At 36.8% G+C, this 24,978-nt stretch overlaps 2 protein-coding genes across 6 annotated transcripts in view; both read left to right on the top strand.

Moving 5' to 3' along the window:
- Positions 1-7,130, top strand: part of ATR (ATR checkpoint kinase) — a 102,134-nt gene extending 95,004 nt beyond the window's left edge. The window contains exons 43-47 of the mRNA XM_024769090.1: positions 648-804; positions 920-1,073; positions 2,306-2,457; positions 5,424-5,529; positions 6,771-7,130. Coding sequence (XP_024624858.1) covers positions 648-804; positions 920-1,073; positions 2,306-2,457; positions 5,424-5,529; positions 6,771-6,944 — 743 coding nt within the window. The 3' untranslated portion in view covers positions 6,945-7,130. The remainder of the gene's footprint in view (positions 1-647; positions 805-919; positions 1,074-2,305; positions 2,458-5,423; positions 5,530-6,770) is intronic.
- Positions 7,131-7,616: 486 nt separating this feature from the next.
- Positions 7,617-24,978, top strand: part of XRN1 (5'-3' exoribonuclease 1) — a 101,470-nt gene continuing 84,108 nt past the window's right edge. For 2 of the 5 annotated variants that reach the window (XM_024769039.1, XM_024769040.1), the window contains exons 1-6: positions 7,617-8,443; positions 16,029-16,261; positions 19,748-19,845; positions 21,016-21,125; positions 21,216-21,326; positions 23,281-23,363. In XM_024769039.1, coding sequence (XP_024624807.1) covers positions 8,369-8,443; positions 16,029-16,261; positions 19,748-19,845; positions 21,016-21,125; positions 21,216-21,326; positions 23,281-23,363 — 710 coding nt within the window. In that variant the 5' untranslated portion in view covers positions 7,617-8,368. The remainder of the gene's footprint in view (positions 8,444-16,028; positions 16,262-19,747; positions 19,846-21,015; positions 21,126-21,215; positions 21,327-23,280; positions 23,364-24,978) is intronic. The other 3 variants (XR_003006390.1, XM_024769038.1, XM_024769041.1) reach the window with 2 other exon arrangements.

The raw sequence follows: 24,978 nt of genomic DNA, 5'->3' as shown, positions 1-24,978 counted from the left end.
AAAACTTGTCTATGGAAATTTTAGCTGAACCTTGGGTCCAAAAAGCACCAAACCAAGGTGGGCCTAAAAGGCACTTTATAGACTGGAGTCATGTCAACCATATAATATGAACTCACAAATACATCAGAAGGAAAATTTCTTCTGCTTCCACTTATGATTTGAATTGTACAAGATTAGTTTTAAAATCACATATCCTGTGAATCTTATAGGCTAGCCTTCACACAGAGTAAATTATTTCAGAGCACCATTGTAGGTTTCTTAGTAATGATTCAGTGTGGACCTATACTGCCTGCTGATTAACAGAGAGATCACTGTAAATTTAGTGAGGGCTGTAGCATTTTTACATGCAGGGGCACTATTCACATTGGATTTATTCTGAGTGGCATCTTCTGGTATGTGTGGTCTTACTTGGCACTGATTATCATCAAGAGGCCTCACTCTAGATGAGTATTAAGTGAAGATAATGTGTTTATTATTTTCATATAGTATCAGAAGAAAGTTTACCTATGCATAATTGAAATGTTTTCATTTATTCTTGCTTTTGAATAAAAGTAGATATTTCCTGTCCTATTTTCACCAAAAAAAAAATACATTGCCCCTATTCTCATTTGGCTTGTGTGATTAATGGAAATCACTCTACCTTGCAGGAGTTTATATGACAGGGAAGGAACTTCGCCAGTGTATGCTACCAAAATCGGCAGCTTTGTCTGAAAAACTCAAAGTATTCCAAGAATTTCTCCTGCCCAGGCATCCTCCTGTTTTTCATGAGTGGTTTCTGAGAACATTCCCTGATCCTACATCATGGTAAGTTACCAAAAATATAATACATTGTTATGGTTAGATTTTTTTAAAAAATATTTTAGATGTATGTGGCCCCATATGATACAAGGATACTTGATAGGCATTGTGTTTCCTTTAGGTACAGCAGCAGATCAGCATACTGCCGTTCCACTGCCGTTATGTCAATGGTTGGTTATATCCTGGGCCTTGGAGACCGTCATGGTGAAAACATTCTCTTTGATTCTTTGACTGGTGAATGTGTACATGTGGATTTCAACTGTCTCTTCAATAAGGTATATGATATGACTTACTGTAGTTAATTGTATGTTTTCTCCTAACTTCCTTTCCACAACAACTGTTCTTCCTAGACATACCTGTTAGTAGCAGCTATAGTCACAGTTGAGTCACATTGAGAGTGTGTTGACTGGTTTTGATCAGTGGATCCCATAGCCCTCAGTAAAGCAACTTAGGTTGGAGAGAACTCAGAAGAGTCATATAGGAAAACTAGCACTGAACTTGAAGTCCAAAAGCATAGATCCAAGTTCTGACTTATTGGTTCTTGGTTATATGAACATGGGGTGTTCATATAATATATGAACAGTTCATTTTACTGAGACTCAGTTTTAGAGAGACAGAGTAGTTTAATGTGATTGCTTCCAAACCTGGCAGCAGCATCTAAGAATTTTTTTTTTTTTTTAATGCAGGTACCTAGGAAACATCACAGGAAATTCAGATTGTGTAGGTCCAGCTGGGGTCTGGGAATAAATTGAGGTCATTCAGCTCTCCTTAAGGACCCCCTCCAGTTTTCCAATGTCATGATCCTGAAAGGCAGACTAATTATTAAACCCATTTTTTCCTTCATCCTTAGTTCTCTATGGGTTGCCGTCTGCTATCACAGGAAACCAAGAAAGGTCACAGACCCAACTGAAAACAAATCAAAGATAAACCACTGGTATAGGGGATTCATACAAGAGAGGAATTTAGGGAAACTGATTGGAGGGATGAAAAAGCCCTAGGAAAGGCAGGTGTTAGAGAATGGAAGAAAATAAATGAACTGGACTTCATTAAATTACATGTTACATTTCCTGTCTCAGGGATTGTGAGCATCTAACACTTGGCTGTTTCTTGTCCCGTCCTGTTTTAAAGTGAAAGTCTTAAAGAAAAGAAGAAAATTATGAGAGTATTTTGTTTGTAGTTTATACTATTCAAGAAGGATATTAAGGGAGTTAATATAAGGCTAAATATTGAATGCATAAATATTGCTCTATAATTCTCTATAATTACTTTAGTAATTCAGTGAAAGATGAATCCATCCATCCTCTAGATCTTATACAAGGAGTTGTGTTTCAGCTCCTCAAAAGCAAAGGTAGAGTCATGACTCCTTCAGGATGTAGGCCTCTAACATAAGTTGCACATACAAATATTTTGAGGGTATGTTTGCTCTCTCCTAAAAGCTTTTAATGTTTTGCATAAAGATTTTTAAATTCCAGCATCTTTACTTTTTAATAAAATGCATTGTTTTAAGGGAGAAACCTTTGAGGTCCCAGAAATTGTTCCATTTCGCATGACTCATAATATGGTTAATGGAATGGGTCCTATGGGAACAGAAGGTCTTTTTCGAAGAGCTTGTGAAGTTACAATGAGGCTGATGCGAGATCAGAGAGAACCTTTAATGAGGTAATCATCTATATTTTGTAAACAGTAGTAACTTTGAATGTGATTATTGGTTTCTAAGTTGTTTTCTTTATATAGAGCTACTTTATACTGGTTGAAGTAGATGTTTTTTGGGGGGGGTTTTTGGGGTTTTTTTTTTTTTTTTTTTTTCGGTATGTGGGCCTCTCACTGTTGTGGCCTCTCCCATAGTGGAGCACAGGCTCCGGACGCGCAGGCTCAACGACCATGGCTCACGGGCCCAGCCGCTCCGTGGCATGTGGGATCTTCCCGGACTGGGGCACGAACCCTTGTCCCCTGCATCGGCAGGCGGACTCTCAACCACTGCGCCACCAGGGAAGCCCTGAAGTAGATGTTTTTTAATAATAGCTTTTATTAAGATATATTTTACATACCATAAAATTGTCTTTTTTTTTTTTCTTAATTTATTTTTGGCTGCATTGGGTTTTCATTGCTGCTTTCTCTAGTTACGGCAAGCGGGGGCTACTCTTCCTTGCAGTGCATGGGCTTCTCATTGTAGTGGCTTCTCTTTGTTGTGGAGCACAGGCTCTAGGCACACAGGCTTCAGTAGTTGTAGCATACAGGCTCAGTAGTTGTGGCTCGCAGGCTCTAGAGCACAGGCTCAGTAGTTATGGAGCACAGGCTGAGTTGCTCCATGGCATGTGGGATCTTCCCAGACCAGGGCTCAAACCTGTGTCCCCTGCATTGGCAGGCGGATTCTTAACCACTACATTACCAGGGAAGTCCAAAATTTGGTCTTTTAATATACATACTACAGTGGTTTTAGTATATTCACAAGATTGTGTGACCATCGCTGCTATCTAATTATGAAACATTTTCATCACCTCCAAAAGAAATTAGCAGTCACTCCCTAACTCTACTCCCCACCATCTCCTAGCAACCACGAATCTTTCTGTCTCTATAGATTTGCCTATTCTGGATATTTCATATATAAGTAGAATTATACAACATTTGGCCTTTAGTGTCTGTCTTCTTTCAGTAGCATGATGTTTTTAAGGTTTATCTATGCTCTAGCATGTATCAGTACTTCATTCTTTTTTATTGTCAAATAATATTCTATTATATGGATATACCACCTTTTGTTTATCCATTCATCATTAATGGACATTTGGGATTGTTTTGGCTATTGTGAATAGTGTAGCTGTGAACATCTGCGTACAGGTTTTATGTGGATATATGTTTTCAGTTCTCTTGGTTATACCTATGAGTAGGATTGTGGATATGTTAACTCTAAGCTTAACATTTTGAGGAACTTTCAAACTGTTTTCCAAAGCAGATGTAATATGTTATAGTCCCACTAGCAATGTCTAAGTGTTCCAATTTCTCCACATCCTTACCAAAACTTGTTATTGTCTATCTATATTATTTTATCCATCTTGCTGGGTATGAAATTGTATCTAATTGTGTTTTAATTTGCATTTCCCTAATGACCAGTTATGTTGAGCATCTTTACATGTTTATTGGTCACTCGCATAACTTCTTTGGACGAATGTCTATTTAAATCCTTTGCCCGTTTTTTTTAATTGGATTATTTGTTTGTTTTTTTTAACATCTTTATTGGAGTATAATTGCTTTACAATGGTGTGTTAGTTTCTGCTGTATAACAAAGTGAATCAGCTATACATATACATTTATCCCCATTTCTCCTTCCTCTGGCGTCTCCCTCCGACCCTCCCTATCCCACCCCTCTAGGTGGACACAAAGCACCAAGCTGATCTCCCTGTGCTATGCAGCTGCTTCCCACTATGTGGGTTTATCTCTGGGCTTTCTACCTTGTTCCATTGATATGTATTTCTGTTTTTGCCAGCACCATTTTTGAAGAGATTATTTTTCTCTATTTAATTGTCTTGACATTTCTGTTGAAAATCAATTGACCATACATGTAAGGGTGTATTTCTAGATACTCAGTTTTATTCCATTGATCTGTATGTCTAACCTTATGCCAATAGCACATTCTCCTGCTTACTATAGCTTTGTAGTATGTTTTGAAGTCAGGAAGTGTGAATCCTCTGACTTTTTTTTTCTTTTTCAAGACTATTTGACTGTTATGAGTCTCTTGCATTTCCATATGCATTTTAAGATCATCTTGCCAATTTCTGCAAAGGCCAGCCTGGATTTTCATAGGAATGGCATTGAATCTGTAAATCAATTTAGGGAGTATTGCCATCTTAAGTCTTTTGATCCATGAACATAGGATATCTTTCCATTTATTTAAGTCTTCTTCAATTTCTTTCAACGTTTTATAATTTTTCGTTTGCAAATCTTGTATTTAACTTTTTAAAAATGTGTTCCTAAGTATTTCTAAATGGAATTTTTTTCTTAATTTCATGTTTGGATTGTTCATTGCTAGTGTATAGAAATATAACTAAATTTTTATATTGATCTTGTATCCTGCAACCTTAATGAACTCATTTGTTAGTTGTCATAGTTATTTTTGCAGATACCTTAAGATTTTCTCTCTACAACAACAGGTCACCTGTAGATAGGGATAGTTTTACTTTTTCTAATCTAATCATAGTGCCTTTTCTTTTTCTTGCCTAATTGCCCTAGCTAGATCAATGTCAAATAGCCATGGTGAGACATCTACATCCTTGTCTTGTTCCTAATCTTAGGGGTGAAGAAGCCAGTCTTTTACCATTAAATATGATGTTAGCTGTGGGAAGTAGTTTTTCGAAAGGACATTTAAAGCTCACTTATTCACTTTTTTATTTAAAACCTGTCTACCAGGCATTATGGTAGAATACATTGGATAGTTAGACGTAGGCAAAGGCAAGTTCTCTGAAGGAGGAAGCATAGCATTTTCTGAAACGGTAGTAATGTGTTTTGTAAGAGTATTACCATTAGCTTCTCATCCTTCAGTAGTTATCCTTCACCTAAGTGTTGACTTTAATGAGAGTTCTTTTTACAAAGATAACATTGTATTATTACCATAATATTTGTTTCCATTTTAGTGTCTTAAAGACTTTTCTACATGATCCTCTTGTGGAATGGAGTAAACCAGTGAAAGGGCATTCCAAAGCACCACTGAATGAAACAGGGGAAGTTGTCAACGAAAAGGTTAGTAGAAGGTGTAGCTTGATATGAACTGATATTGTGTATCTCTACAAATGGGAACTAATTCTAAATACTGTCAGTGACTGACCATTGAATACTCTGAAATTTAGTTCTCTATCTAGTATGACAATGCCATAAGTTTTCTTTATTGTCATTACTAATGTTAACATTCTTATCATTAGTATAGTAAAAACAGAGTTCAACACATGCTTGTTTAACCATAAACAAATCACAGTTATGATATAGAGTGGGAAAAACTTGAACACAAATTGCCTGAATTTATAGAGCAGCAGGTCTCAGCTTCAATATGTAGAACTCTTTACTAACATAAGTAGTCCCTTGCCCCTTGATTTCCATGGGGGATAGGTTCCAGGACCCCCCCTGTGGATACGAAAATCCTGGAATGCTCAACTCCCGTATATAAGATGCTGTAGGATTTGTATATAACCTGTGTGTATCGTCCCATATACTTTAAGTCATCTCTAGATTACTTATAATATCTAGTACAATGTAAATACCATGTAAATAGTTGCAAATACAGTGTAAATGCTATGTAAATAGTTGCTGGTGCATGGCAAGTTGAAGTTTTCCTTTTTGGAACTTTATGGAATTTTTTTTCCCCTGAATATTTTCAGTCCATGGTTGGTTGAATCATTGGCTGCAGAGAGCTGACTATATTAGTTGAATCCTCAAATTTTCCACATAGTTATTTTAAATAAGTTAGAATAGATTTGAGGATTGTTTTTCTAATTACATCATTCTCACTTTTGCATTCTGATATGCTTTCTTGATTGAGAAAAATATGTAGAATTCCAAGTAGCTCACTTAGAACTCCCATTTGCATATAACATAATCTAAACATTAGGCATTAGAGTATTGTTGCTGTTACTAGAATACTAATATTCAAATGTTTAAGTCCTAAACACTTTTCAGAGTAGATTTTTTTTATATTATTATTTTTCTAGACTCCTTACATGGAAGAGATTCCCTTGTATTTCAGAGTTCTGAAAAATGTCCAAACAGTTGATGTTAGATCAACATTGCAAGCCTCGAGATCAGTATCTCAAGTTATTGTATTTGTTTCATTGCTTCTCTCCTTTGTCTGCATTTGCTCTTACAAAAGGGGTAATGATCAGTAAAATGGCATTAATATTTGTTAGATAAAAGAAAGGCAGTAATTCCAAATTATAAACATCTACATGTCATTGGGTCCTTAGTCCTTATGATTTTCAATTTCTTTTTAGGCCAAAACCCATGTTCTTGACATTGAGCAGAGACTACAAGGTGTAATCAAGACCCGAAATAGAGTGACAGGACTGCCGTTATCTATTGAAGGACATGTGCATTACCTTATACAAGAAGCAACTGATGAAAACTTGCTATGCCAGATGTACCTTGGTTGGACCCCATATATGTGAAATGGAGTTACTTCAAAGAATATGTTAATAATCTAAAATTAATGCACTTGGATCATTAATCTGTGGTTGTATCTATTCAATTCCAAAGTACAACATATGTTTATGTTCTCAGTAACTGATATTTCTCTCTGATTGTTAACAATATTTAAAATAATATATGTTGTTAAATAAACTGCTTTCTTAACATATACTGTGTATAACTGGAGAAATGGAATATCATATGTTCTTATGCTCTTAAAAAGATGTATTTGCGAGAAACAAGCCAGCCTAATTTCATTTCACAACTTTCGTTGATTTTAAGTACTAACATAAGGATTCATTTGAACCAAAAATCATATTGAATAAATACTGTAGACAAAGCACAGATCTGGGAACTTTCTAGTAAGAGAGATGTAAACATAAATAGCACATCATTAAGTTCACTTAGTAATAATACTCTTTTTGTATTTGTTGAAAATGTGATAGGGAAAAAAAATTAGCCAATTAACATGAAAATGAAAACTATATAAACATTCTGTAATTTTAAAGATGCTGCCATACTAAGTGTACCAGAATGCAGAATCCAGTGGTTGGGGGAAACAGCATTACTTAAAATTTCATGAGGTTTTATAATCTAAAAAATGTTAACGTTAAATTTGGGGGTACATTTTATTGCAGAAGATTTAAAATAATTCCAAAGCAAAGAGGTTATTACATACAAATAAATGAAAACATAATCTTTTTGTAACAGATAATTTCACTTAAGTTTACCTTACAAAATTCTGCCTTTTTGTACAGCTGAAGTGTGATGGGGGAAAATATAATAACCCAAGGGGTATAAATGTGAAAACTAAACGTGTACTTTCCTATCGAAGGCCTAATGTTAAGAGTTAAGGAGGAAGCTGGGTGGAGGGGAGTTAGGAAATCATTTTACGCAAATAATTTGGAAAAGAACGTTTTTAAGAGAAATTTTTGTTGTATCCTGAAAGAAAAAATTTCCGCTCACAAAACAAACTAAACCAAATAAATCATCAGACCTTTCCAAATCTGTGTTGAAAAACAGAGATTAGTAATCCCATAAGACGGAAGCAGCCAGGACTCTTCTAGTCGTCTCGTGAGGTTTTCACCCCCTTCCAAATCCACTTAACAGCGCTCAGGTCTGTCAACACATTTTCAGAACTGGATTTCACAGAAGCGTTCAAAAACACCTGGCGCTCTTAAATGTAACCAAGCAGCTCCGCGGCAGCGAGTTCGCGCCGGGGCTAGAGCCCCGCCCCGGAGATGCAGTCTCGAAGCCGGCCGCTCTAGGCCCGGCGGCCGCTCTCTATGGTTGGCTGGGCGGTGTGTTGTCATCTGCGGAGCGACGGCAGGAGGCGGCAGCGTAGGCCCCGGCGGGGCGTTTGGTTTCGGTTTGGCCCTGACTTGAGTTAGTACTGACGGTCGAAATGGGAGTCCCCAAGTTTTATCGATGGATCTCGGAGCGGTATCCCTGCCTCAGCGAAGTGGTGAAGGAGCATCAGGTGGGTAAGCAAGGGGTCAGAGGCCCAGAAGGCGGAGGACCCGGGGCTCGGCGGCCCTTTCTTCACCCTGGGACCGGGGCTCTCCGCCGCCTCCTTCTTGCTCGTCGTCAGCTGGCTGAGTGGCGAAGGGAGGGGAGCAGAACGTTTGAGGACACCCTGGTGATCTGAGTGGGGGCGAAGACGCAAGTCGCTCTCCTGTGGGCAGAGCGGCGGGGATGTGGCTGTTCTGACAGCTTCTGCCCGGGCCGGGCCTGCCGCGACTTCGCAATCAAGTCCCGGGGAGGAGCGCTTTCGGGAGTGCTTCCCTTTCCTCCCCAGGGAGCTGCAGGTTTCGTTTTTCTTTTTGGAGGTGGGATGGTTGTCCTCCTAGGACCTTCCCCCAATCCCCAGCCAGAGCAACAGGCCTACGTACAAACAATAATATCGGCCAACGCAGTTGAATCCCCTTGTTTACTTTCCCTTATCTAGAGCTGCATCCCGCCCTACCCCCAACGCGTAGACTTTTTGACGTGGCTGATGGTTCATATTTATGATACAGTTCGTTACTCTTTTTCTATTACCCCAAGGACCGTACCAATCCCCTGTTCCAAAAGAAATAAAAATACATTTGGACGGGGCCGGGGCAGTTATTTGGAAGCTTCATTGTGTGAATGTGTGTGTGTGTGTGTGTGTGTGTGTGTGTGTGTGAAAGAAAGAAGGGAGAGAGAGGGAGGAAGGAGATGAGGGAGGAAGGAGACGTGGGGTGAACGGAGAGAAAAACAGATTGTTAGAGCACTAATAATACTAGGAATAGTAATATTTCGGTATATAATGACCCCAGGGCAACGTTTATGTGCAGACTTCAAAAATGTAGTTTAGGTATTGGGACTGCGGAAAAAAAATAGTAAGCAGTCGTCTATTAGGTAAAGTGGACTTTGGGTCTAGTGTTTGTCACATTTAATGGTTTTGGTAGCTCTTTTGCCCATTTTATATTTTACAGAAAAAAGTCATTTTTGTCTCCGAATGGAGGCGCACACACACACACACACACACACACACACACAAAGTCATTTTTGAAATTTGTACAGCTAATTGAATTAGTTGAGATGGATAGCATTGTATTAACATGGAGGGAAATAATACAGTGAACACCATCATGCTGTCTATTAAATGATGGTTTATTATTCTTAAAAAGTACTGTAAGCATGAAGATGGGGTTAAACTTCTGGAAAGGATTCTTTGTTGTTGGATTCCAGTCAGGTTTGGTATATGAGGAAAAGCTTACCAAAAATTCCAGAATGGTGGTTTGTCTTTAATTTATTTGAAGCATGGGTTGAATTAGATTTAGAGAAACATTTCTTTCTAGAGAAGAGGATAAAAATGGTGACAACTAACTTAGGCGTTTCCTGGATCCTTCACTCAAATATTTGAGTACCTGCCATGCATCAGGCACTTTATCTCTAAATTGAAAAATTCAGACTAACTTGACAATGCACAATCTGTTCAGTAATCTTTTTACTCTGTACTCTTTGGCACAGAATGTGGTTTGGTGTAAGGATCTTGGATTTTCTCCATCTTGAGGAATTTTGTTACTGAACAAAAATAATGGCTTTAAGGCAATTTTATGACACGAACACTAACAATAGGTTTAAAACTTGGTGCATCAAAGTGATGTCTTTCAAAAAGAAATCACCAGCTACTCTCTCAAGCAGTACTTAAAACATGGTAGTTCCTAAGTCACAGCAGTTCAAAAGCTAGTCCTTGGGGAAAGGGACTGGATGGAGGGGTGGGTTCTGGGAAGATGGTGGCAGTGGTGACATAGCATAGTTTTTGGTTTCTCTGAATCCTCATTTGAAAACAGAAAGAGAAACTAGATAGCTAAATTTAAAATCCATAGAACAATTACAACAAAACCATGTGACAGGGTATCCCCATGAACCCCAAGATACAATTTGGTGAGGACAGACTACCGATAGCCTCTAGACCCAGTTGGTATTGGCATGTGTGCAAGAGGAAGAAGGAGAAATGGGGCAACATCTGATGAACCTGAGAGCAGAACTCCAGAATATTCACTAAGACTCTACAGGCCTATTAGATAGCAGTAGCTGTAACTGGGGGGTTTTAAAGGGCAGGAGCAGTCTAACTCCTGTGAACCCACAAAACTGACTTGGCAAGGTACCATTCTAAGGCAGAGCCCACCCTAAGGAGAAAGTGCTGGGAGTGAAATAAGATTTTATCAGGAAGGGGACAAGAGAGATATGAAGGTCAAGATAAAAGTGAGGGAGGGTTACAGAGTCAAGAAATCTTAGAAAACAAACCAGCCAACCACCATATTTTTTAATACTACCCCAAAATAGCAGAAGAGGGAGCTTTGTAAAGTTAAAGCTTTCCTGAACCCCTTCTCATTCCAAAAGTTCAGGAAAATTAAGTTTACATAAAAATGAATGGTAGAAAAGTGTCAAGGTCAAATAGTATACAAAGTTATTATGGGGGAAAAGGAGAACAAAATAATATTCATACAGACAGTAAAAGCTTGCAATAAAAACATGCACACATAACAGACCAAAACTACAACCTACTATTTCAGAATGAGCTAAAGGCACTAAGAAAATAAGACATGAAAGAACAACATATATCAATTACAAAAACTCAGGAATAAGGTGACAGAACCTAAAGAAAATTAGACATAAATGGCAAAATCACATCAGAAGTGAAGCCTAAAGTAGTAGCAAGGCAAAAACAAATGATGCCATAAGAAAAAAATAGAAGGTGGAAATAAGAGAAAATTTTAGAAGATAAAAAGGTTCAAAGCAATATAACAGAACAAATACTAAAACTATAATTAAAGAAACCTTTCCTGAAATTTAAAAAAAAACCATTGAAGCCATGTTGAAAGAATATACCATGTATGTACCCAAGAATATTGACTCAGATGACCAACATCAAGACATGTTCTAGTTAAATTCATGGACTTTAAAGAAAAAGAGAAAAAAGCTTTTGTCACCTACAAGAAAGGAACATATGACTTGTAAGGGAAAGAAAATCAGGTTCCCATCATAGTTTTTCACAGTAGTGCTTTATGCCAGAAAAAAATGGAGTAACATAAAGATACTCAACTGACTTTTTTTTTTTAATTTTATTTATTTATTATTTTTGGCTGTGTTGGGTCTTCGTTTCTGTATGAGGGCTTTCTCTAGTTGTGGCGAGTAGGGGCCACTCTTCATCACGGTGTGCGGGCCTCTCACTGTCGCGGCCTCTCTTGTTGCGGAGCACAGGCTCCAGACGCGCAGGCTCAGTAGTTGTGGCTCACAGTCCCAGTTGCTTCATGGCATGTGGGATCTTCCCAGACCAGGACTTCCCAGACCAGGACCGTGTCCCCTGCATTGGCAGGCAGATTCTCAACCACTGCACCACCAGGGAAGCCCTCAACTGACTTTTAAGTATAAACGATAAGCTGGTCAAATGATCAGTGTAGAAGTCAGGCAATATTGTTCCTTTGAGCACTTTCTTGAGGAATCTGCTAGAGAATGAGCTTCAGACAATCAAAAGGACTGGGGAAATATCAACATAAATACCAGTGGTGAACATTAAATATAATTTCCTGTAGAACAAAATCAAAATGAGAGTGAAGAGAGAGTTTAGTATATGATGGCTATGTGTTCTGACAATGTTTAGATAGCACAACTATTAAATAAATGGGAGTAAGAGAGAATGGGGAAAAGTTATGCAAAAAAAATTATATTACCATTAATCATATTAGTGGTAATATTAATATTGTTTTTCTGAAACTCGTGTGTGTGATATGATAAATACCTAATTAAAGGGTCTTTTATTTTATTTATTTATTTATTTTTTGCGGTACGTGGGCCTCTCACTGTTGTGGCCTCTCCCGTTGCGGAGCACAGGCTCCGGACGCACAGGCTCAGCGGCCATGGCTCACGGGCCCAGCCGCTCCGTGGCATGTGAGATATTCCCAGACCGGGTCACGAACCCGTGTCCCCTGCATCGGCAGGCGGACTCTCAAGCACTGAGCCACCAGGGAAGCTCCACAGTTCCCAATTTTGAAAACCTTTCCTGTACCACTGGGTAACCAAGAGGCAGAATGATCCCCTTTATAAAAGTATTACAATTAATAAAAAAAAGAAGTGATAGAATATCACCATTTTGCAACCTCAAATAAGTTAATAGAAATAGGCATTAAGCACCAGTGGCTGGTAATATTAGAAAAAAGAAAGAAAGGTGACACAAACAAATAGTAGAGCTTAACTCTATTCCTATTTTAGAGAATTCTTGACATGGATAGTATATACAAGACTTATATTGGTGTTTGAATGTGTACACACCTAGAACTACTTTTGATGCCTAGTTCAAGTGGTCCAGTAGTTTGGTAGAAGTATATTATGACTATAAAATTATAGTTATTTCATAAATCTGTATTGAATATAAAAATTATGTACCATAGGATCCAAAAATACGGAGATATATAATACTTTGTGCAGTCTTATCTTACTGTTAGCATATTTCTTGTTCAGTGAAGGCTTGGGAGTGTAAGGAGTTAAGTAAATAAGTAAATAGGGAGAAAGGAAGGAAGGAAAGGAGAGGGAGGAGGGATGAAACCAAGCAAAACATTATTTTTTTTAAAAAGCACTTTCCTTAAAGTTGAGGACAATAGACTAGACCAGAATGTGGAAATTACAGAAAGATTATAAAATAGCAAACAAACAAAAAACAAAGCCTAATACAGAAAATCCAAGGGGAAGTTGCACGTCTACTATATGCTTACTCAATGTCCTAGGTTACTGGAGGTAGATGGGGGAAAAGAATTAAACCCTCTGACCAATAACATTTACCATTCTAAGAAACCACAAATTGCCCATACACTATGGTCCAGTTTCTGTGCAGATACATATGTAGATAAATATTTTCAATAAGTGGGATAATAATTTACCTGCTGTTTTATAAACTACTTTTGTCACTTGACCATATGTATTATGTACATTATCCCATGCCAAATATGAATCTATATTATAATTTCTAATTGCTTTGTAGTATTCCCTTGTGTGGATGTACCATTATCAATTTTCTATATTATTAGGCATTGTTTTCATTTTTTATCTTTTCTTTTTTTTAACTTTTTATTTTATATTGGAGTATAGTTGATTAACAATGTTGTGTTAGTTTCAGGTGTACAGCAAAGTGATTCAGTTACACATATATTGACACATATCCTTTTTCAAATTCTTTTCCCATTTGTTACATAATATAATTTTTTATCTTTTCCGAGCAATACTGCCATGAATAATCTTGTACTTGTGTCTTTGTGCACATTTCTGATTATTTCTCAGGATAAATTTCCAATAGTAGAAGTCCTGGGTCACAGATGTGCACATACACACACACACACACACACACACACACACACACACACACACACACACAAAAGATGTTCACACCTCAAATTTTGATATATATTTTCATATTAGTTACACCAGTTTATATTCCCATCCGAGACTATTGGGTATATGTCTATGCCACCTCTCTCCCTTTTAGCCCTGTGATTTTCCTCTAATATAAAATGGGAATCGAAATATCTCTCTTTTAAGATTGTTACCATAATTAAGTGAGAGAATGAATGTGTTTAGCCCAATGTTTGGCACCTAATAAATGCCAGCTATTCCTTTTAATAACATGAAATATGCATTTCTCCAAATCCTTACCAATATTGGGTAACATCCATCTTTCTAATCTTTGCTAACATGATGGGGAAGATGATGTATCATTTTAATTAGAAATTTGGGAATGTTGAACATTTTTTTCATATCATTTAGACTTTTGTGTTTCTTCTTTTGAATTGCTTTGCATTTTCCATACTTACTTTTAACATATGCTCTTTTTCTTACTTGATATTTGAGGGTTGTTCTGTACATTAGGAATGTTGACTTGGTCCTAATTTGCAAGTATTTTCCTGCATTTTGTCATTTTCAGTTGGGCTTGTTTATGGCACTGTTTTTTCCCTACAAGATTTTAAAAATACATTTTTAGGTAGCCAACTCCATCATTTGTTTGATTTATGATTTCTAACTTTCCCACGTGAAAATTGCCAAAATATTTGTGTATAATTGTTTTACTTACATTTCTCACATTAAAATTTCTAATCCTTCTGGAATTTATTTTGTTATAAGGTGAAATACAGTTTTGGTTCCAAGTAGTTACCTAGGTGCCCCATCCCTTTCTTTCACTGATTTGAAATGTCTCTTATATACTAAATTTCTGTGTACATTTGGACTACTTCTAAACTATTTGGTTCAATTAAACTGTCTATTTTATAATAAAAATACCATATAGGGCAGGTTTTCCTTCATTACGCTCCCTTTAATATGCTCTCTTACATGTTTATTCTCCTAAGGAAACTTTGTAATCATTTTGTAAAGTAACCCCACCCCCTCAAAAAAGAAAATCACATTGAGATTTTGATCGAGGTTTTTAGATTTCTTGAAACAAACAGTAAATCTTGAATGTACATTTAAAACCTCATGATCACAGTTGTCATTTCATTCGAGTCTAATACTCACTAAGGGCATTTAAATTTTTTTTACTTAGTCCAATCCTATGTAAATAGGTGTTTTATAAATGTATTTTTACAGTGTTCATTGATTCAAAGACCAAAACTTTTTACTCCTAAAACTCAAAGGCATGTTATTTTCTCAATAACAGGAAAATGTATTGTTACCTATGCATATGGTAAAATTTGAATAATTGTTTCAGAGATAGTTTTCATTAAGTTTATACAAAAATGCCCATTATGTTTTTATGTTTGAAAATTCAAAATACTTTTCTTCAATTAGTATGTAAGGCAGACTACTCTCAGATCCCTTAATTACACTAGATATTAAGTTGTGCCCATTTTAGTTCCTTGTTAGTTTATATTTGTTTCAGTAGTGTTCCCAGTACTTGTTCACAGACATTTAAATAGAGGAAACGTCAATCAGAGTCAGAACCATGAAGGCCTTTCTATAAAAGTAGATGCCTGTTAGCCAAAGTTTAGAAACTATTTAATCCACCTATAAAAAACAAATCCGTTTTCAAAGTTTCCTAAATTTCTTGGCATAATCTAAGCTTTTTAAGTTAATATAACCAAATTAATGATTCTGTTTCAGTGAAACCAGATATACAATAAGGCTTTAAATCACTTGTAAAACCTTTTAATGACCGTGTACAAATAGCCTTTTGATATAAATGGGCATTATGTTACTCATTTATAGAGGAAATTGAGGCTTTGAGGAGTTAATGTCAAATTGTAGGAAGAAAGGAAACTAATATTTTGAGTACCAAATCAACCAAGAGCTTTATTTGGTGTTTTCTGAGCTTATCTTAAATAAGTAGATAATTTCCTGACAGTAAATGTGATCAAGCTTTTGGTGCATAATGTAACCACATAATATGTCTCTGTCTTACTTATTCCTCCTGTTTACTCTCTTTATTCAACTGTGATTGTTTACTCAATTTTTATATAAGAATAAACCCCTATATCCTGCTTTTGATCAGATGTCTAGGTATCTGTGTTTGATTATAATAATGATCTTGATCATTTTTCTTTGTTTTTTAGATTCCTGAATTTGATAACTTATACCTGGATATGAATGGTATTATACATCAATGTTCCCATCCTAATGATGATGATGTTCACTTCAGAATTTCAGATGATAAAATCTTTACTGATATTTTTCACTACTTGGAGGTGTTGTTTCGCATTATTAAACCTAGGAAAGTGTTCTTCATGGCCGTTGACGGTGTGGCTCCTCGAGCAAAGATGAACCAGCAGCGTGGGAGGCGTTTTAGGTAAACATTTATGGTTTATTTTAGAATACTATTTAGATTAATAAAATATATTACTTCAAAGGTAGTTGACTTAACACAGTGCATCTCCCATTCACGTTTCTTTTCTGCTTAAATTTCCCCCCAGAAGTGGGAGTATCTCAGACTTACAATGTCATGTTTTATCAATCAAGTAAATGAATTAGGAATTCAAATGAGGTGTCATTTCTCAACGTATATGATGGGTTGTATAAAGTTACTCTGTTGTTCTGTGTCACAAATTTTTCAGACTTCCTAAAACTTGGTAATTTGGAAATGGTAGTAGTAGAGAAAGTTCCTAGAGTATTTTGTCCTGAGCTGTGGAACTGCAGAGTGAACTGAGAGATTGTTCTAATGAGAATATCACTGACATTTAATTTGACCCTGGGCTTAGATGCTGACCCTGCTTGAACATGGGTCCCCACTGGGTAGAAAGGCAAATTAGATTAGAAGGGGATGGATAGAGTATGAGAAGAGAACTGAGTTAGGACACTCGAGATATTATCAGCCCAGTGTACAACTTGGGTAGTAGAAGCAAAAGGTTGAAAAGGAGTTGTATACAGAGAGGATTTTAAAGTCAAAATCCTGGACCTGTGGAATATTTCTAAATAACAATGAAAACATGCAGTGTCCTTGTTATGAGTAACAGGAGTAAAGTTAAGAGGGTTGTTGGAACTGAAGGAAAGAAACCCTGAGTCTAGTGAGTTTGATAGGTCATTAGCCTAATAGATCCTTTCCTTTCATCACAATGGCAGGTAAAGAAGTAGAAAGGGCACCTATGAATCAGATGTGGAAATCATCAAGGAAGGTGGGAGAGTACCTTGGAGAAGGCTAGCAGTGAGAATGGGTAGAGGATGGTAAACTCTACTAATTTAAATATCAAAAGAGAAAAGATACTGAAGATATTGGAACTGTGAAATCCTTGAAGACAAGGGCCATCTCTTACTAAAATTTAGATTCTCAAGTACAACCCAAGACTTACTTAATCTGAACCTCTAAAAACTAGGCCCTGGAAACTATGTTTACCAGATTCCCCTGGTATTTGTTAAACTAGTTTTGGGACGCTGCTGGGCTAGATAATCTAGTGTTGAGAAAGGGTTATATAAGCCCACTGTGTCAGTCAGTTGCAGGTAATAGAAATTTAACTATTCTGAGCAGAAAGAAGTATAATACAGAGAATTGGGTGCTTATAAAAGTCATTGTAAAAGCCAAAAGGTTGTGCATTTAGGTTAGCCTTTAAGAATGACTTCCAGAACAACACCATAGAACTCACCCACTGATGGCATCACTACTGCAACATTCAGGAAGGTGAGGAGTTCAGAGGCCCTGACCAGAACAGGTAGTTCTAGGAATATATTCCTTTAGCTCTGATCCAGAGGTTAAGAAGCTAAGTCATATCCAGAAGCCTAGCTGCAGGGAAGCCTGAGAATTTAATTTTTTTATAGCTGTCTTCCAACCTCTCCAGTATCAGAAGACAGACTAGGAGAGAGGAATGGGCGTCGAGGGCCAGTTGACCCTAACCACCACAAGCGTTCGCTCGGTACTGTGGCGGCATCGAGTGTGCCATGTTTCCTCCAAATCCCCCAGTCAGCTTTTCCTCATTCTCCATGGCGACTGTTTTCTTCGCTCATAATCTTTAATCCTCATCACTTCGCATCTCTGCCATCTTTTAAATCTGCTGCCATCTGTCTTTCATCCCCACCATGCCACTGAAACTTCCTCACAAGATTATTAATAGACTCCTTAAAGGGGCTAAATCTAGAGAATAATTCTGTCTTTATATTACTTCATTTATCTCTGGTATTTAGCAGTGTTGACCATTATTTCTTTCTTGAACTTCCTTCCCATGACCTTCAGGAAACTATACTCTATGACCGGGGATTGAACCTGGGCCCCGGCAGTGGAAGTGCCAAGTTCTAACCACTGTACACCAGGGAATTCTTTCTGACTGTACCTTCTTAATCTCCTTGTTATATTCTCTTCCTCTGCTTTGTCTCAAATATTGATGTTTCTTAAGGTTCCGTCCTGGGTCCTAAGATATCTTATCCAATGACTTTAAGTACTGAATCTGTACTGATGACTCCCAAACTTATCTTTCTGGTGGATGTCTCTTTCCAGAGCTTGTATACATCCAAATGCCTGCTAAATGCCTCCTCTGGATACCATAGATACATTTCAGGCTTAATATATTCAGAACTGAACTCATCTTTGCCTCAAATCTGCCTTCCTTCTATGTTTCCGTGAATAACATCATGTAAATAGCTGCTCAACTCCAAAGTCCAAGAGTAATTGGACTTCTCTCTCTTCCTTATTCCTCACATCTAAGTCATATCTACTTACTTCTTTTCATCTTTACTGCTACTGTCAGCCTAGGCCACCATAATCTTCTACCTAGATTACTTTAATAGTTTTGCCTTGCCCCTGTCCCAAACATTCTCTATATTGCAGCTACGTTAGACATTATGGCTGTTTAATTTCTATCTCCCCACTAGAGTGTAAATTCCGAGAAGAGGAATCATTTCTTTTTTGTTGTATCCCAAGAACTTGTCACATAGTAACATTGGATAATCATTTCTTCAGTCAAAGAAGGAAGGGGAGAAAAGAGGAAAGAATGGCTTTCATTGGAGAGATTACAAATGAGTTGATATCTTCAGAGTCTTTGTTATATTGAAGAGGTTGGTAAGAGAGAGAGGTTAAATACGAAGAAGAGTTTGTTTATCGCAGAAATAGAATTCCACAGGGCACAGTAGATAGAGCTAATAACAAGGCTGTAGAAAATGTACATAAAGCAGGACTTCCTAACTTGTATGCCATGTGGCATATTTGTGTGCCACACATGGGTTACTGGAGAAGCCAGATTGGAATTGGGATGCCAGTATTCAAACCTGTGTCTATCGGACTCTAAAAATCATGTTCTTCTTAGTAAATCCTGTTGCCTCAAAAATGAGATCATTTTGGCTACTGATGTCATTAATGTTATTAGGCTTTCGCTTTAGATGTTTTCATGAGGAAACCCAAAGATATACATTACAATTTTATAATTATTTTTATATAATATTCTTAGAGATCATTTTAATGATGTACTTATTTGATATTATTAAATGTAGTGTGTATAATGAATGTTTATGCTATACTTTTGAAATTATTTCTAGAACTAATATGCTGTATATTTGTGATTAGAAAAGAATTACTTTATAATAAGTATTTGTAACATTCTTTGTCAGTTTTATACTGTTATAATGTTCTACTTCTGTAGTCCCTAGCTGAAAAACTCAGTTCTTTAAATGAAAAGAAACAATTCTGAGGCTCATCTTTATTGATTATAGACATTTCAAAACTTATATGTTTTGAACTTAAAATTGATGAATTAGTATTTTAGTTACAAAAACTTCTAAATAACCGTTTACTTTATGTAGAGATCTCTATTTTTTCCAGAAAGTTGAGCACTTCTTTTCCCCCTTAACATTTAAGGTCAGCAAAGGAGGCAGAAGACAAAATTAAAAAGGCAATAGAAAAAGGAGAAACTCTTCCTACAGAGGCCAGATTTGATTCCAACTGCATTACACCAGGTAAATTCACTGAGAGAAAAATTCTGGCAGATTTAAAATGTAAGTGTAAATTTATTTCTCTTTTCTAACCTCTATTTATTTTGTCCTTAGGATTATATTTGCTCTATTTTCCCAGTTATGTTTCTTCATGAGATGGTTTGGTCACCTTGGTCATAAATGCCCCTATGGAGACCCACTGTAGGGATTTACAGATGCTGATAAGGGCACCTATGGACAGGACTCTCCCAGATGCACAAAATTCCTGACCTAGAAGGAACTTACAAGATCAGTCCTACTCCTGCCATTTATTTGTATGAAAGCTGACTCAATGAGGTTGTGGTTCACCCAAGTTCATAGAGCTAGCTTGTATTCAGGAGAAGAAACCCACTTTCCTCGTCTAGAGTGCTTACTCTTCTTCTCAGAGGCTGTTAAGATTTCTGTGACTTTAAGGAAGAATTAATTTATCAGTATTACAAGTTTAATCTTAAATGCAACAGCACAGTCTGCCCTTCCTAGAGTTTTGTCTAACATCATTATAATTCTTTACATTGAAAAAAATCTTATAATCGTACTATCTCATTAATTTTTACTATGGTAGTTTTCTCTTTCATTAAGTCCCCTAATGACACATTGCCCAATTTAATAACCAGTTTTATCATTATACAGTTTAAGACTTATTGCCTTTGACTATTGACTATCTTGGCTTTTCCTGAAACATAATCATTGTAGACTCAGTTTCCAGATTAATAGTAATTTTTCAGGTTAAAAATAGTAATGATAATAGTTGTTGTTATTGGCAATCTTATTGAAGCTACATGCCTTAAAAAAAAAAACAAAAAACTTTAGAATCCAGCAGAGAAATTGAAGTTTGTTGGAGTGTTGAAACCCTGCCCTTGTGTGAAAATATTTGAAGCATAGTCCTGAGGCAACAGTAACCTTCTTTGAATTTCCCCATCTGACATTAACTTCATTTTGGGGTGCCTGGTAAAATTGGAAATAGTTGTGATATTTGGTTGGGAAAGATACAACATTACTCGCTTTTCAAGATAAGCAAGAGAGCTTTCGACCTCCTTGGGAGATCTTATACCTAGCTATTCCCTGGATACCCAGATCCAATTTCATGTTGTCACTGGGAACTCACTGTTTTTATATCTCTCTCAGATTAAATTTTTAAAAACCTTTTATTTTTAGGAACTGAATTCATGGCCAGGTTACACGAACATCTGAAGTATTTTGTAAATATGAAAATTTCTACGGACAAGTCGTGGCAAGGAGTTACCATCTATTTCTCAGGCCATGAGGTTATTATCTTATTTTATTTAAAGAGTTTTTTAAATTTAATCTTGAGAAATATAGCATATTACCACATTTTTTTTAAACATTATATTTAGACTCCTGGAGAAGGAGAACATAAAATCATGGAATTTATCAGATCCGAGAAGGCAAAGCCAGATCATGATCCAAACACCAGACACTGTCTTTATGGCTTAGATGCTGACTTGGTAGGTATAATGTTTATTGTATTCTAATCTTATGCCATTGTAGTTAAAATATCTAGGAAACTTGGTCTTAATTAAAGAAGATTTCTGGGCTTCTCTGGTGGGGCAGTGGTTAAGAATCCGCCTGCCAATGCAGGAGACACGGGTTCGAGCCCTGGTCTGGGAAGATCCCACATGCCGTGGAGCAACTAAGCCCGTGCGCCACAACTACTGAGCCTGTGCTCTAGAGCCCGCGAGCCACAACTACTGAGCCTGAGCTCTAGAGCTCGTGTGTCACAGCTACTGAAGCCCACGCACCTAGAGCCTGTGCTCCACAACGAGAAGTCACCACAATGAGAAGCCCACGCACCGCAACAAAGAGTAGCCCCCACTCGCGACAATTAGAGAAAGCCCACGCACGGCCATGAAGACCAAACGCAGCCAAAAAAAAAAATGAAAAATGAAAAAAACATTTAAGAAGATTTATGGCTATGGGAACAAATATCAGAGATATAATAATGATTGTTACTTCTGCTATTACCAAAGTTCTAAAACATTTGGAAAGGAGTTCTTTTGCCATAGTTTATGATCAACAGATCTCTATAGTTAGTGATCACACCTGACTGACCCTAATGCTATGAATACTCTGCTGACATCAGGGTAGAGGGCCCTTTTTACCCTCGTTCTTAATACACAATTTTTAATACCACCTGATCTGATGACTCCATAACCCAAGTTTGCTAGACTCTTTTTGTTTTAACTTTCTATTACAGAAATTTGCAAATATAAACAGATGTAAAGGAGAGAACATAATGAACCTCCTTGTGTCCTTCATCTGTCTTCAGTAACCTTCAGCTCCTTTCCCTAATCATCTGTCTCCTTCCTTCTCCTCCCCTGGATTCTTTTTTTTTTTAAGACTTTTTTTCTTTTTTTTAAATAAATTTATGTATTTATTTATTTTTTGGCTGCGTTGGTCTTCGTTGCTGCGCGTGGGCTTTCTCTAGTTGCGGCGAGTGGGGGCTACTCTTCGTTGCAGTGTGCGGGCTTCTCATTGCGGTGGCTTCTCTTGTTGCAGAGCACGGGCTCTAGGCACGTGGGCTTCAGTAGTTGTAGCACGTGGGCTCAGTAGTTGTGGCGCACGGGCTTAGTTGCTCCAGGGCATGTGGGATCTTCCCGGACCAGGGCTCGAACCCGTGTCCCCTGCATTGGCAGGCAGATTCTTAACCACTGTGCCATGAGGGAAGCCCATCCCCTGTATTCTTGAAGTATATGACATGTATTATTTAATCTATAAATATTTCATGATGGAGAATATTAAAAATGATAACCCCAGTGATATCCCACATAAAACAAAAATTAACAAATCACTGTTTAATATATAAATAACAATTTAGTATTCTCATTTCCCTGATTGCTTCATAAATGTTTTATTTTCTTTGAATCAGGATTAAATGAAAATAAACAATATACATTGCGATTGGTTGATATGGCTCACTAGACTATTTGACTTACTTTGGGGATTAGAATACTATGTGAGAATATTAACTGAAAATATCCTTTTCCAGTTTTTTCTGAGTTTTCACATACTAAAGGTATCTTGGCCTCCAGAAGAGTCCTGTATCCTTGTGTCATGGAAATGCTGTTGCCCTAATTCCTTACCCATTCCTCCATGGCAAGTGGAAAGGTGTAAAAACCAAGAGAACATTTTTGGGATTTTTTTATGGGGGTACAGTGGGGTGGTTATAAAAGTTATGTGAGTCTAAAGTGAACATTTTTTTCTTAGAAAGGTACACAGAATTTACCCAATTTATAACCTGTAGATGTATCATATTTTGATATTTATACATTTAATTTGCTAATGAATTATTTTCCTTAAGTAAGCATGTTCTGTATATAGAAATGTTTTTTGCTTGCTCTTGTGAACCCGATGCTATAAAAAATGAGAGAATAGAAACATTTCTTCATCATTTTTCAACAGATTATGCTTGGATTAACAAGTCATGAAGCACATTTCTCTCTTTTAAGAGAAGAGGTTCGGTTTGGTGGCAAAAAGACACAAAGGTAAATCATACTGCCTATATATCAGAAGGTAGAACAGAAATTAAATTAGGAATAGTAATCCCTTAACAGGTATATGACCGGTAAATATTTTCTCCCAGTCCGTGGGTTGCCTTTTCACTCTGTTGATAGCATCCTTTGATGTACACAATTTTTAATTTTGATGAATTCCAATCTATTTTTTTCTTTTGTTGCCTGTACTTTTTAGTGTAATATGCAAGAAATCATTGCTGAATGCAATGTCATAAAGCCTTTTCCCATTTTATTCTAAGGGTTTTATAAGTATTAACTCTTAACATTTAGGTCTTTGATCTATGTCAAGTTAATTTTTATATGTGGTGTAAGGTAATGGTCTGTCTTCATTCTTTTGCATGTGGATGTCCAGTTTTCTGAACAACATTTGTTGAAAAACTGTCTTTTCCCCATTGAATGATCTTGGCTCCCTGGTCAAAAATCACGTGACCATATATGCAAGGGTTTGTTTCTGGGATCTGTATTCTATTCCGTTGGTCTATATGTCTGTCTTTATGCCAGTACCACAAGTATTTTGATACCTGTAGCTTTGTAGTAAGTTTTGAAATCAGGAAGGGTGAGACCTCCAACTATATTCTTCTTTTTCATGATTATTTTGGCTGTTCGGGGTCTCCTGAGGTTAATAATTTTTAAGATAGGTTTTCTGGGTTTTTTTGTAAAAAAGTTGGGATTTTGATCGGGACAGCATTGAATCTATAGATCCCTTTGGGTAGCATTCACATCTTGATATCAAGTCTTCCAGTCTGTTAACATAAAATGTCATTCCATTCATTTATGTCTTCTTTAATTTCTTTCAGTTTTGTAGTTTTAGTGTACAAGTCTTTTGCCTCCTTTCTTCTTTTTTTTCCTTTAATTGAAAATAATGTTTTTAAATATAGTTACCTGCTGTGCATTACATCCTCAGAGCTTATTTTATCTTATAACTGGAAATTTATACCTTTTCACCGCCTTCACCCATTTCACCCACCCCCATCCCCTACCTTTGTGAATCATCAGTCTGTTCTCTGTATCTTTGATTTCAGTTTTTTTGCCTCTGGCTTTTTCTTTTGCTTCCTTGGTCAAGTTTATTTCCGAGTGTTTTATTCTTTTGGATGGTATTATAAGTGGAATTGTTTCTTAATTTCATTTTTGGATTGTTTATTGCTGGTATGTAGAAACACAACTGATTTTTGTGTTGACCTTATACCCTGCACCTATGCTGAATTCATTTTTTAGTGCTAGTATTTTTTTTTTTTTTTGTAGATTCTATGGGATTTCTACATATAGAATTACACCATCTGTAAATAGAGTTTTACTTCTTCTTTTGCAGTTTGGATACCTTTTATTTCTTTTCTTGCCTACTTGCCCTGGCTAGACTTCCAGCATAATGTTGAATAACTATAGTGAAAATGGGCATCCTTGTCTTGTTACTGATCTTAGGAACAAGAATTCCTTTCCTTGGGAGGAAAGCTTTCAGTCTTTCACCATTGATTATGATATTAACTGTGGATTTTTCATAAATTCCCTTAATCACATTAAGGAAATTCCCTTCTGTTCCTACTTTGCTGAATGTTTTTATCATGAAAGAGTGTTGAATTTTGATGTA

This window comes from Neophocaena asiaeorientalis, unplaced genomic scaffold (genome assembly GCF_003031525.2).
Source record: "Neophocaena asiaeorientalis asiaeorientalis breed wild unplaced genomic scaffold, Neophocaena_asiaeorientalis_V1.1 scaffold118, whole genome shotgun sequence".
Lineage (NCBI taxonomy): Eukaryota > Metazoa > Chordata > Mammalia > Artiodactyla > Phocoenidae > Neophocaena > Neophocaena asiaeorientalis.
Note: the sequence above shows the minus strand (reverse complement) of the source record. Positions and strands in the feature narration are given on the sequence as shown.